At 46.2% G+C, this 15,468-nt stretch overlaps 1 protein-coding gene across 2 annotated transcripts in view; it reads left to right on the top strand.

Moving 5' to 3' along the window:
* Positions 1-15,468, top strand: part of C3_1H11orf52 (chromosome 3_1 C11orf52 homolog) — a 131,748-nt gene that overhangs the window by 76,396 nt on the left and 39,884 nt on the right. For both annotated transcript variants that reach the window (XR_013608822.1, XM_078682307.1), the window contains exon 2: positions 4,920-4,957. Coding sequence is in view for 1 of the 2 variants with exons in the window: in XM_078682307.1 (XP_078538433.1) it covers positions 4,920-4,957 (38 nt within the window). In the remaining variant the exon portion in view is untranslated. The remainder of the gene's footprint in view (positions 1-4,919; positions 4,958-15,468) is intronic.

The raw sequence follows: 15,468 nt of genomic DNA, 5'->3' as shown, positions 1-15,468 counted from the left end.
AAAACAACACCGAGATTTAGGACCTCATCTCCAACCTCACACCTGACGCCCTCTTCCGCAACAAGACCTGGTTCAACCCCACTTCCACACCTGACATCGCCACTGCAATACCTGAATGATACAATATTACCCCCACCGCAACCGCATCAAGAAGCATGGTGGAGAGGTTGCCATCACACACAAGGAATTCCTCTGATGCACCACCACAAATGACATCGCCCCAGCTATTGGAACACCTCAACTTCCAACTCCAAACAGACGGCAAAACCTGCATCAGGGGAACCGTCACCTACCATCTTCCAGGACCACGTCCAGCCTTCTGCAACTTCATCGTCCCCTTTGCCATATACTCCAAAAACTAATTTTTGCTCCGGGACTTCAACTTCCATCCCAACGACCACAATGACATCTACACTACCAACCTCCTTGAGAGTGTGAACATCATCGGCCTCAACCAATTCATCCACGACCCCATGCACACTGCACGCCAGACACTAGACTCCATATTGACCTCAGGTGACCACATCCGGTACAGCCATACCACGGAACACACCTGGACCGACCACTCCATCCTACACTTTAACATCACCAGCTCATGGACCTCCACCCCCAGTCTACCTAATAACCATCACCACAGCTGGAGCAAAGTCTATAAGGATGCGTTGAACAATGCCCTCAACATCAACCACTCGATCTCCTCCAACAAACTTGACCAGAACGTCAGAAATGTCAACAATTGAAGCACCATCAGCGCTGACTGAATCGCTACCAATTAAGACATCCACAGAAGGTCCACCAAGCAGGCTAACTGTTACACAGAAGACCTCAGAACCACTAAACAACACGTTAAACAACTGGAAAGAAGATGGCGCACCAGTAAGGACACTGCCAACAAGACCGCCTTCAAGACAGCCCTCAACCTCTACCAGAGTGAGTTGAAAAAAAATACCTTAGAAACACACACCGAATCAAGCTCCAATAACGACAAAGAACTCTTCAACATCATTAAAAAATTCCCCAACCCCTGAGCTGCAACTAGCAACCTTAACCCATCACAGGAACTCTGCAACAACCGTCTAAACGTCTTTCACAACAAGATCGGCACCATCTACAGAAACGTCAAGGCCATTGACTTGTTTTTACATCACCACTGACTTCTTCAACCAACACAACTATCCTGCTACCACCACAGACATCTGACTAACCAAATGGAGCCAGATAATCCCACAGGACACTGCCTCCATCATGAACTCGGTCCACTTAGGGGCCCCAACCGATCATGCTCTCACCACATCTTCAACCTAGACGAAGCCAGAATCACCCATGTACTCACCACCTTTTTCAACACCTCAAATACCACGGCCACCTTCCACGAGGACTGAAAACATGAAGAAGTCAATGCCCTACTAAAGAAAACATTGGCAGACCCCAGAGAACTCAACAACTACCAACCGATCTCCCTGCTCCTGTTCCCCTCCAAAATACTAGAAAAAGCAATCAACCAATAACTCTCCTCATATTTGTAATGGAACCTCCTACTTTGCTTCTACCAATCTGGATTCCGCAGCAACCACAGCACAGAGGCAGCCCACATAGCGACTACCGACAACATCCGAGACCTATCCGACTGAGGAGAGGCTGCGGCACTGCTCCTCCTAGATCTCTTGGCAGCCTTTGATAGGGTCTCCCACCATACTTCTCAAAAGGCTGCATAACATAGGCATTCAAGGAGCCACTCTTGGATGGATCGCCTCTCTCCTCACTGGAAGTACGCAAAAAGTCCTCCTTCACCTCCAAACCCAAGGAAATCATCTGTGGAGTACTCTAAGGATCCTCACTCAGCCCCACCCACTTCAAGTATTATATGACACCTCTGGCTAGCATTGGCAAAACCCATGCTCACTATCATAGCCTAAACCTCCGACCAAGAACTCATCCTCTCCTTCTCCGAAGAAAACACCAAGACCATCTTACACAACTGCATGACAGATGTCATCAACTGGATGAAGGACAACTACCTGAAGCTCAACATGGACAAGACAGAGGTACTCATCATTGGAAACCAAAGCTACCCATTTTATGCATCCTGGTGGCCCTCAAAATTCGGACTTACTAGTACCTCCACTGACCATACTAGGAACCCAGACATCATAGTGGACAACAAGCTTACCATGACAATAATCATCTCACCTCTGATGACTACAGACCAAACAGAGCACCACAGTCAAACTTGAACTAAGCCACCAGGCATGCCTCGTCTGCTTACTTAGTGGACTAATGTATCCACTGTAGGGGCATGTGTTCGACCTCATGGTCACAGGCTCAAATCCCAGAGGGTCCACTCAGCCTTTTATCCTCTGAGGTTGATACAATCAGTACCATTGAGTGGAGTAACAATAAACATTGGTTATTCAGTGCCAAGATACCCTTGGGTGAACATGCGCTATACAAGCTCCTGGCCCATGCATCCAAGGCCCTACACAACTGCGGACCTGCCTGCTTGAACACTGCCTGAAATCTATCAGCCCACCAGCAATGTCTTCTCCACTTCCTTTTCTCTAACCGTCAGCCTCTGCATCCGGAATAACAGATGCGGAGGTAGGTCCTTCTCCTACCTAGCAGCAAAGACATGGAACAAGCTACACTTTCATTTACCGATTTCCCATATCTTTCAGAGTTCCGAAAGACCTTGAAGACCTGGCTATTCAGTTAATGAACTGAACCCTGCCAGCACCTGGATACCTTCACGGGTGACCAGAAGAGCTCTACAAACTTACTGATTGATTAAAAACAGGATACCTGCACGGTCATCCTACAAATGGTCACATAGTGAATTCGTAATTTCATGTGGTCATTGATTTAGTTGCGATGTAAAAACTTGTATATAAAGGGTCTTATAAGCTACTCGTGTTCTCTATAATGTTAAGTTAGAAGGCAAAGCCATTTCACCACCCAAGAGCCAACATATTTCCCTTAGATGCAGCAGAAGTAAAACATCTTTATAATAAAATAAAAATGTTCAGTGTTGCTGACAGCAAGATCTGCTATTCCCAAAATTAGCAATGAATGCAGCTTTATTTTAAGGAATGCTAATTACTTGAGCGGGGAAATAACGCTACAAGCTAATTTTATTTTATATGGCTGAGCGAGAAATTCAGATGATATGAACATTAGCCCTGCTTCTTATTCACTGAAGCAGAAGCCACAATGTTCACTTATGATTTTTTTTTAAGTGCGTGTTCTGTTCTCTGTGCCTTTTGTGCACAGTATCCCCACTGGACTGCCTGCCAAGACTTTGTGTGAGTACAGCTTTGTGTACTTTTATGCCCTTTTTATACAATATAAAGAAGATTTGAGGTCACATTTTTATATGCTTTCTGTAGGAAAAAGGTAAATAATAAAGATAATACTATAAACAGAGCAGTTGCAAAGGTGTCTGCTGGTGAGGAGACACGTTTAGGCCCTCCCCAGAGACTGTAGTGCGAACGTAATGTATTTTTTTTACTATACTCAAAATAAAAAAAATATACATATGAAGGAGCAGTGGATGAGCCCTAAGCGTCCATTGGTCTGTTAAATAGTCATTCACATTTTGTTTCTGACCGCCACTTCATAACTAATCCGGCAGTGTATCAACCCACTTTAGAAATTTCCAATTTTGCTCTCTGAGTTATGGCGTTTTTCTTGATCACTGGTGCCTATTCCAGCCACGGCCGGTGGTAGGTGTAACTGCAGGGCGGTGACGTAGGGAGGAGGAGGGGCAGGATGGGGGGTTGTAATGTATGGATTACGGACTTTAACAGGTATGTAAACATATAAATAAATAAAACGAATTTCGTTGTGCGCACTGCATCACCAAATGCGATGCAGTGCGCGCAACGAAATTTGTTTTATTTATTTATATGTTTACTCACCTGTTAATGTCCGTAATCCATACATTACAACCCCCCACCCTGCTCCTCCCCCTCCCTACGTCACTGCCCTGCAGTTACACCTTGCACCGCCCGTGGCTGGCCTATTCACCTAAATAGTTTTTATATAGTGCCTGGGTTGGCGGGCCAATCTCGTCTTTCATTTATGATTGATCAACCCCTAATGTACAGGCTGCAGCAACAGCAATGTGACCAGTGATTTTAATCCTTAAAAAAAATCCTACAGACATATTTCAATATACTGAATACTGAGTGAATGCTTTCTAGCTCAACAGAGCTTTCTCAGCATACGTATTCTAAGTCACGTGCATGTTTGCCTTAATATCTAATATTACATTTCTGAAAATTGACCACATCTCATTTCATGGTTCACGGTCTCTCCTTTGAAAGTGATACATCTGCAGCCTAATAATACCAGATTTCCTCTAGTTCATCTATTAATCCCACCAACCATCTGCAGAAACGTAACTCCTGATAATGATTGCCCCTAACTCTTATTAAATTAATCTACGACAGAGAAACTAAAGTAAGTGCATAGAATGGTTTCCTTGAAACCATAAGACTTAAACTATTAACCAATATTAACAAATACCCACTAGATGAACCACTAAGAAGCGTTCTGGATCAATGTGCTTGTTGGTGTAAAGAACCTCAGTGTCTTGTCAGGGGTAATAGAAGCTATATAAATGCAATGACAATACAAAACAATACTTAGCATACGACGTCCAAGAGGGCCGTACCCACACCAGAATTTCCTGATAGCCACTTATTATTTAAGTAATTCCCATTTTGATACAGCATTTTTTAATATATATCCCAAATAGATATCGTGAAAGCCTGATATGGATCAGGCCCTCATGCAATGTTGGACTTGCCAAGAATGTTTTATATGTATATATTTTTTTAGTTGTGGTTATATAGAAGTGATTTTGCAGGAGGCTTTGCAGTCTGTTTAATTGATTATTTCGTTATTATTTTTTTATTTAGGATTTGCCCCTGCGCCAAAAAGAAAGAAGAAAAGAAAGGTAAATCATCATCAATTTCTCATTTGAAGATATTTGCTACTAGAACTGAAGCAGCTTTAGGAATTGTATTAAGAGATGCTGGGATGATGTGATGGAGCAAACACAGGGCATGAGCCCAAAGCCTCAGTGGTGGTTAACTTGCTTACTGCTGTCCCCTTTTCTGTGATGCTTTTCTTTACCACTGTTATGGAGAGGGTCCAGGAAATGGCTATGTACAGGTCAAGGTTTTTAAGAACTGACAGTGGTGGCCACAGCTTGCATAAACGCAAATATCTTGCAGCTTGCCCAGGTGCTTATTTCAACTCTTCAACCTATCCTCCTCCTTGTGCCTTTTTCATCTTTCCTCATGTTTCTTCAACACCTTTTCACTCTTGCTCCTATACTCGTTCCTCATTTCCCTCATTTTTGTCTTCTCATAATTCTGCTTCTTCTCCCCAATTTATTTTCCTGCTTTCCATACTCCTCGTATCTCCCCATTATTTTCCTTGTCTATTCCACATGCCCTGTTCCCTCCCTTTCTTACATATTATTCTCAACTTGTTCCTTATTGCTTCTCAAGTGTTTCTTCTCCTCTCATTGTTATTTTTGTTGTTGTATACTTCTCACTCATTTAAACCCTTTCCCTCCCATCGACGTCAATTAGGGGGCCGCAACTGTGACCACTATGCCACCCGTTGCGACCGCTGCCACCTGGCTTCCCTAACTGTTTGTCAGGACAACAGTGAAATTATGGGAGGCCCTTGCATAAAATCAAATAGATTCTGTTTGGTTTACCGTTTAGAATGGAAATATGTAATGCTTACGGCTACGGACCGGTTCCATACTTCAATAATATCCAAGACAGCACTGACGATGTCCTAGCAGGGCACCACAGTACTTCCACCGTGCACTGGACTTCTGCGCATGTGTGAGCTATGGCGTGGCAAGGCAGGTCCACATTGGGAGCCTCGTCAGCAATGCACTGAAGTGCATGTAGAGCTCCCACAGGATGGTGTATTTGATGAGAAAACGCGTTTACAACGCTGTTAGAACAACACAATGCTATTACAATGCGGTTGTTACAACGACCGCGTTGCTAGTACGCAATACTTTTACATCGCAAGTCATTACAATGACTTGCTGTAGGGGGCGCAAAGGTATTGGATATAAAATCCAACACCTTACCTGCTGTTGCGCAACATGGAGTAGGAATAGGAAATATTACGAAGTCCAGCACGCCCCCTACAACAAGTCGTTGTAATGGCTTGCGATGTAAAGGTATGGTGTTCTAACAACGCGGTCGTTGTAACGACTGTGTCGTAATAGTACACGATGTATTAGCATGCGTTGTAAAATGCTATATTCGTATGTGACTGGCAAAGTCAAGAGAACACCATGATCAGTGGAACTCGAGCGTTGCCCTGGCAGTGGCGCCGTGCATCTGAGCCTGGCAGGTGCTCTGCAGACAGTGTTGCTTCACCCAGAGGCAGAGATCTGCACAAGGATAGCTTGAGGGCTGCAGGAGTCGCCTTGGGTGTAGGTGAGTCCCTCCAGAGTCAATGTTAATTCGCTATTGACTCTTTCAAAAGGCAGCCAGTGGCAGGGCGGTATTTCACCAACTGGTGCTGGTGTATTTATGGGCACTACAGTGAGTGTTGGGGCCAAAATCAGTAATACAGTAAGCCTTTTACTGGCTGCTTTGTACAAAGTGTAACTGAAACCAGAAAACCTGTTTTTCTTCATTAACACTTATGAAAGCACTTTCAAATGTGTGTTCAGAGTATCAGTTGTACAAAAAACTATTGTGTTTGATTTATTAGACTATCATGCTGCTTTATAATCTGGGCAACGTATAGGGTTTACATGACAACTACCTTACCTCTTAGTTCACTGATGGCGCATGTTTAAAGATATCACTTAATAAGCACTTCTCAGCGCAGTGCTATACTGTGATCTATTGTACTTTCTGAATTTTGAAGATACATTATCATATTTTACATGAGGTTTTTGTATGATTTTCAAAGCAAACCATTTCAAGGATTGGCTTGTGCATTGGCTCCTAGAGCCAAGCCAGACCCTTGGCTCGGCTTTGGCTCAGCTTGCCTTGTTAATTTGTTGTCTTGCCCAGCTCGAGGAGCAGCTCAGCTTGGTACATGTGTTCATGGAATGAACCAGTGATGTGCTTGTTTTCTGTAGAAGAAATTAATAATAGTAAACCTGGAAAGGTTCAGTGGCACCCCAGGTTTAGAAGTATGTGCACCATGTCATGGACAGGAAGGTTGCCGGGAGAACTTGACATGCATTAAGTGTTTAGGTTTATGGTAAATAGCACTTTTATCTAAGTTCTAAGACTGAGATTTAATTACATGGTACCCTTAGTTTAAAAAACAAATGATAAAGTGAACTTGTTTTGAACATTATAAGCCCATCAGCCTTCCCACTTTAAAAGTTACTTGATATTGATAATGGCTGATTTCAACTTGACTAGTGTATTTTCCATTGTTGTACACTATTTGATAGGCTCTTAATCAATGCTAAATTATCTTAATTTTTTAAGATACTGCCTGACCAATTAATGTAGCTGCATTTTCAGTAGGATTGAAGCATGTCTGTTTATAGTGTACTTCTTTTGTATCTGTAGAGATTTTCCAGCCTCTGTGTGATGTAAGTAACCAAAAGATAGAGGCATCACTTCCTGTGATAGCCCCAAACCAAAGGTCATGCAATGTCACTTCCTTTGATTTCATGGGGTCCGAAGGTCACATAATGTCACTTCATTTGATATCATCAGGTCAAATGTTTTGCATTGTCACTTCCTGTGACATCATCGGGTGGGTCAAAGGGCAATCAGTCACTTCCTGTGATGTTAACAGGTCAACGTTTGTGTGATGTCACTTACTGTGACATCAGTGGGGGGTCATATGGCATGTGATGTCACTTCCGCTACCCCTAGCATTTTAACGAATCGACGTCCATGTTGCCTCCACCTTGAACCTCTTGCTTCGTTCCTTGTCCTGTTTTTTGTCCTTATTTTCTGCGCCCCTCCTAACCATTCTTTGTTGACAGTGTAATTCGATTCCTCTCCCTTTGTCCGCATCTCCTCTTCTGCATGTTTTCAGCTTCTCTATTTTCTCCTACTTCTCCCCATACATAGTCTATCATTCACGACTTCATAACATTTCGGCCTTTTCATTTCTTCTTGATTTGGATTGTCTTTGTCGGCTTTCATTTTTTACATTTTCTTCCTCTTATATCTTAAGACAAGCATTTTCCACCACATACTGTGAAAGTGTCAACCATGATACAAGTGATGCCTGTAGGACTCATGGCCAGTTGGTGTAAAGTACCATAAACTTTTTGGCAAACAACAAAGTAGAATCGAGAGTACAGCAGTCTCCCAGGACACAAAACTGCTTTCCCAGCATGCGGTAGTAAGTTAGCATGCACTGGCAAAGCCAATAGGTGTTGCCTTTGAAAGGCATTAGCGTCTGCAAAAAAGACAAAAAGCCCTTCTTGTGGATGCTGATCACCATCAGCAAAAAAGCGAGCCACTGCATGATTACACATGCAAGCTTATGTGACCATGCATGCATGTATGCACATAAATCATCACACCATTTCAGCCTCAGCGCAATGATATAGGAACACGCATCCATCATGAAGTACAGCCATTTCATTAAATTTAGTTTACAGTACCAAGATGGTGGATGCCCCTATGGAAGTGGTAAACTTAAAGCATATAAAAAGTGTGCAAACTTGCATTTATTGAAGGGAGAGGCCCACTTGTAAATTGAAGCAGCTAGGCCCTCCAAAAAAGTTATTAAAAAATTAACAAACGAAAGAATGCTATGAAGAGAGGCCAATGAAGCGACGGAGGAATGGTTGAAGGGTTGAGGACCAAGTGAATGTCGCTGATGAGTGACGGCGAGCAGAGAAATTTAGAGGAGCAACAGAGTAACCGGAGTGATGGAGAAATTGAGTAAAAGCAAAGCGGAGCGAGAGAGGAAGAAGTGGGGTAAGCAATGGACGAGCTGGGGTGTGTGTGAGCAAGACCGAGCGCGGGGGTGGGTAAATGAAGGGGGAAGTAGCACCCAGGCAAGTAGGAAAGAGAACTTGCACTCCCCAAAATTCCTGAAGCAAAAGTAATAAGCCTCAACTCTGGGACCTATTGACTTTGTCAATCCTGTTTGGCGAGGCTGCACAGTATTGGCCAAAAGTAAAGGAAAAAAAAGGCCAGGTGTTGGTGTGAACATGTGTGATGAGGTGTGTGTGCATGCGTTGTTATGTAAGTGTGCCTGCAAAGTGATGTGAATGCATAAAAGGATGAAAAAGCAAAAACACTTTTTTAAGACCTAGGGCTACCTGGGCCTCCTAACACCCCAAACAAGCATTTACAATGCAATGGTCTCGGCATCATTAAAGGTAGAGCTATTGGCATTGCTCATGACATTTCTTTAAATCATAAATACATGGCATTGTCATTTACATTGCCAATAGCTTAATTGTTAAATAAATGGTATTGTCATTTACAATGGGCAACTGCAAGACTTTGTTTGTAATGTAAGCCATGCTTTTGCAGTACTGTTGAATTTCATTATCCTCGCCTAGTGCTATTTTTCAGCGGTATATAGCGTGAGTTTTGTGGAGGTGCACCCTGCACGCTCACACACTGCTCACCCTACACGCTCACACACTGCTCACCCTACACGCTCACACACTGCTCACCCTGCGTAATGCGAAAAGACCTAGCTCTGCCCTTCGGCCTGTGTTGTAATCGTACAGTAGGTTGTGAGTAGCTGCGCTTGATAGGTTGAGGCGTCCCCTCCTTGCTGCTCCCTTCACAGAGGGTAAGCTGCCTCAATGAAGCTCCCACGTGTTCAGCTGTTCTTTGTTTTAGATCTTGTGTGTCAGCGCACCGTGTAAGCGCAGAAGCATACCCTGCTCTCTCTGGAACAGGCACTCGGCACTCACCACTCTGCACACTCACTCTGCACTCACCACTCTGCACACTCACTCACGACTCTGCACACTCACTCACCACTCTGCACACTCACTCTGCACTCTGCACACTCACTCTGCACTCTGCACACTCACTCTGCACACTCACTCTGCACTCTGCACACTCACTCACCACTCTGCACACTCACTCTGCACTCTGCACACTCACTCTGCACACTCACTCTGCACACTCACTCTGCACACTCACTCTGCACTCTGCACACTCACTCACCACTCTGCACACTCACTCTGCACTCTGCACTCACAACTCTGCACTCACAACTCTGCACTCACAACTCTGCACTCACTACTCTGCACACTCACTACTCTGCACACTCACTACTCTGCACACTCACTACTCTGCACACTCACTACTCTGCACACTCACTACTCTGCACACTCACTACTCTGCACACTCACTACTCTGCACACTAACTACTCTGCACACTCACTACTATGCACTCACTACTATGCACTCACTACTATGCACTCACTACTATGCACTCACTACTATGCACTCACTACTATGCACTCACTACTATGCACTCACTACTATGCACTCACTAATCTGCACTCACTAATCTGCACTCTGCACTCACTACTCTGCACTCTGCACTCACTACTCTGCACTCACTACTCTGCACTCACTACTCTGCACTCACTACTCTGCACTCACTACTATGCACTCACTACTCTGCACTCACTACTATGCACTCACTACTATGCACTCACTACTATGCACTCACTACTCTGCACTCACTACTCTGCACTCACTACTCTGCACTCACTACTCTGCACACTCACTACTCTGCACACTCACTACTCTGCACACTCACTACTCTGCACACTCACTACTCTGCACTCACTACTCTGCACTCACTACTCTGCACTCACTACTCTGCACTCACTACTATGCACTCACTACTATGCACTCACTACTATGCACTCACTAATCTGCACTCTGCACTCACTACTCTGCACTCTGCACTCACTACTCTGAACTCTGCACTCACTACTCTGCACTCTGCACTCACTACTCTGCACTCACTACTCTGCACTCACTACTCTGCACTCACTACTCTGCACTCACTACTCTGCACTCACTACTCTGCACTCACTACTCTGCACTCACTACTCTGCACTCACTACTCTGCACTCACTACTCTGCACTCACTACTCTGCACACTCACTACTCTGCACACTCACTACTCTGCACACTCCCTACTCTGCACTCCCTACTCTGCACTCCCTACTATGCACTCACTACTATGCGCTCACTACTATGCGCTCACTACTATGCGCTCACTACTATGCGCTCACTACTATGCGCTCACTACTATGCGCTCACTACTCTGCACTCACTACTCTGCACTCACTACTCTGCACTCACTACTCTGCACTCACTACTCTGCACTCACTACTCTGCACTCACTAATCTGCACTCTGCACTCACCACTCTGCACACTCACTCACCACTCTGCACACTCACTCTGCACTCTCAACTCTGCACTCTGCACACTCACTCTGCACTCTCAACTCTGCACTCACAACTATGCACTCTGCACTCACAACTCTGCACTCACAACTATGCACTCTGCACTCACAACTCTGCACTCACTACTCACTACTCTGCACTCACTACTCTGCACTCACTACTCTGCACTCACTACTCTGCACTCACTAATCTGCACTCTGCACTCACCACTCTGCACACTCACTCACCACTCTGCACACTCACTCTGCACTCTCAACTCTGCACTCTGCACACTCACTCTGCACTCTCAACTCTGCACTCACAACTATGCACTCTGCACTCACAACTCTGCACTCACAACTATGCACTCTGCACTCACAACTCTGCACTCACAACTATGCACTCTGCACTCACAACTCTGCACTCACTACTCACTACTCTGCACTCACTACTCTGCACTCACTACTCTGCACTCACTACTCTGCACTCACTACTCTGCACTCACTACTCTGCACTCACTACTCTGCACTCACTACTCTGCACTCACTACTCTGCACTCACTACTCTGCACTCTGCACTCACTACTCTGCACTCACTACTCTGCACACTCACTCTGCACACTCACTCTGCACTCTACACACTCACCACTCTGCACTCTGCACACTCACTCTGCACTCTCAACTCTGCACTCACAACTATGCACTCTGCACTCACTACTCACTACTCTGCACTCACTACTCTGCACTCACTACTCTGCACTCACTACTCTGCACTCACTACTCTGCACTCACTACACTGCACTCTGCACTCACTACTCTGCACTCTGCACTCACTACTCTGCACTCTGCACTCACTACTTTGCACTCTGCACTCACTACTTTGCACTCTGCACTCACTACTCTGCACTCACTACTCTGCACTCACTACTCTGCACTCACTACTCTGCACTCACTACTCTGCACTCACTACTCTGCACTCACTACTCTGCACTCACTACTCTGCACTCACTACTCTGCACTCACTACTCTGCACTCTGCACTCACTACTCTGCACTCTGCACTCACTACTCTGCACTCTGCACTCACTACTCTGCACTCTGCACTCACTACTCTGCACTCACTACTCTGCACTCACTACTCTGCACTCACTACTCTGCACTCTGCACTCACTACTCTGCACTCTGCACTCACTACTCTGCACTCTGCACTCACTTCTCTGCACACTCGCTACTCCGCACACTCACTACTCTGCACACTCACTACTCTGCACACTCACTACTCTGCACACTCACTACTCTGCACACTCACTACTCTGCACACTCACTACTCTGCACACTCACTACTCTGCACACTCACTACTCTGCACTCACTACTCTGCACTCACTACTCTGCACTCACTACTCTGCACTCACTACTCTGTACTCTGCACTCTGCACTCTGCACTCTGCACTCACTTTTCTGCACACTCACTTTTCTGCACACTCACTTCTCTGCACACTCACTTCTCTGCACACTCACTTCTCTGCACACTCACTTCTCTGCACACTCACTACTCTGCACACTCACTACTCTGCACACTCACTACTCTGCACACTCACTACTCTGCACACTCACTACTCTGCACACTCACTACTCTGCACACTCACTACTCTGCACACTCACTACTCTGCACACTCACTACTCTGCACACTCACTACTCTGCACACTCACTACTCTGCACACTCACTACTCTGCACTCACTACTCTGCACTCTGCACTCACTACTCTGCACTCTGCACTCACTACTCTGCACTCACTACTCTGCACTCACTACTCTGCACTCACTACTCTGCACTCACTACTCTGCACTCACTACTCTGCACTCACTACTCTGCACTCACTACTCTACACTCACTACTCTACACTCACTACTCTGCACTCTGCACTCACTACTCTGCACTCTGCACTCACTACTCTGCACTCACTACTCTGCACTCACTACTCTGCACTCACTACTCTGCACTCACTACTCTGCACTCACTACTCTGCACTCACTACTCTGCACTCACTACTCTGCACTCTGTACTCACTACTCTGCACTCTGCACTCACTACTCTGCACACTCACTACTCTGCACACTCACTACTCTGCACACTCACTACTCTGCACACTCACTACTCTGCACACTCACTACTCTGCACACTCACTACTCTGCACACTCACTACTCTGCACTCAGTACTCTGCACTCAGTACTCTGCACTCTGCACTCACTACTCTGCACTCACTACTCTGCACTCGCTACTCTGCACTCGCTACTCTGCACTCGCTACTCTGCACTCGCTACTCTGCACTCGCTACTCTGCACTCGCTACTCTGCACTCGCTACTCTGCACTCACTACTCTGCACTCACTACTCTGCACTCACTACTCTGCACTCACTACTCTGCACACTCACTCTACACTCTACACTCACTACTCTGCGCTCTGCACTCACTACTCTGCGCTCTGCGCTCACTACTCTGCGCTCTGCACTCACTACTCTGCACTCACTACTCTGCACTCTGCACTCACTACTCTGCACTCACTACTCTGCACTCACTACTCTGCACTCTGCCGTCACTACTCTGCACTCTGCCGTCAGTACTCTGCACTCAAGTCAAGTCAAAATTTATATAGCGCACTACATACCCAGAGGGTCCCAAGGCGCTTGAGGAAGGGGGGGAGGGTTACTTATCGAATATCCAGGTTTTAAGCTGTTTTCTGAAGGCTAGGTGGTTTTGCGTAAGTCGGAGGTGGATGGGGAGGGAATTCCAGGTTTTGGCCGCTAAGTAGGAGAAGGATCTACCCCCCATGGTGGCCTTGTGGATGCGCAGAACAGCGGCGAGGGCTTGGTTGGACGAACGCAGCTGGCGGGTGGGGGTGTAAAAGGAAAGGCGCGTGTTGAGACAATCGGGTCCAATTTCGTATAGGGCTTTGTGAGCGTGGGTGAGGAGACGGAACGTTATTCTCTTGTTGACGGGGAGCCAGTGAAGGTCTTTCAGGTGAACGGAAATGTGGTCTGTGCGGGGGATGTCTAGTATGAGTCTGGCTGAAGCATTTTGGATGCGTTGGAGTTTTTTCTGCAGTTTTGCGGTGGTACCGGCGTAAAGGGTGTTTCCGTAGTCCAGACGGCTTGTCACCAGTGCGTGGGTGACCGTTTTCCTTGTTTCGGTGGGGATCCAGTGGAATGTTTTTTTGAGCATGCGCAGGATGTTGAAGCATGATGATGAGACGGCGTTGACTTGTCTGGTCATCGAGAGTGAGGAGTCAAGGATGATGCCCAGGTTCCGTGCGTGGTCTGTCGGTATGGGGGCTTTTCCTAGGGCTGTTGGCCACCAAGAGTCGTCCCAGGTGGAAGGGGATGAACCTAAGATGAGGACTTCCGTTTTGTCCGAGTTCAGTTTCAGACGGCTGTGATTCATCCACTCGGCTACTTCTTTCATCCCTTCATGTAGGTTGGTTTTGGCGGTGATTGGGTCTTTTGTGAGTGATAGGATCAGCTGAGTGTCATCCGCATAGGAGATGATGTTGAGGTTGTGTTGACGTGCGATGGTTGCGAGGGGGCTCATGTAGACGTTGAAGAGGGTGGGGCCGAGTGATGATCCTTGTGGGACGCCGCAGATGACTTCAGTGGCCTCTGACTTAAAATGGGGAGGCGGACTCTCTGAGTTCTTCCAGCGAGGAACGAGATGATCCAGTCCAATGCTTTTCCTTGAATTCCGATGTTTCTGAGGTGTTGTATCAGGGTGCTATGGCAGACTGTGTCGAAGGCTGCGGAGAGGTCAAGGAGGATGAGGGAAACTGTGTCTCCATTGTCCAGTAGTGTTCGAATGTCGTCTGTTGCTGCGATGAGGGCGGTCTCGGTGCTGTGTTTGGCTCGGAAGCCAGACTGTGAGGAGTCGAGTAGTTTGTTGGTTTCGAGGAAGGTGGCGAGCTGATTGTTGATGGCTTTCTCAATGACTTTGGCAGGGAATGAGAGGAGCGAGATGGGGCGGTAGTTTTTGAGTTCGGTGGGGTCAGCTGTTGGTTTCTTCAGAAGGGC

This window comes from Lissotriton helveticus, chromosome 3_1, assembly GCF_964261635.1.
Source record: "Lissotriton helveticus chromosome 3_1, aLisHel1.1, whole genome shotgun sequence".
Taxonomy (NCBI): Eukaryota; Metazoa; Chordata; class Amphibia; order Caudata; family Salamandridae; genus Lissotriton; species Lissotriton helveticus.
The sequence above is the reverse complement of the archived record's forward strand: the minus strand, read 5'-3'. Positions and strand labels throughout refer to the sequence as shown.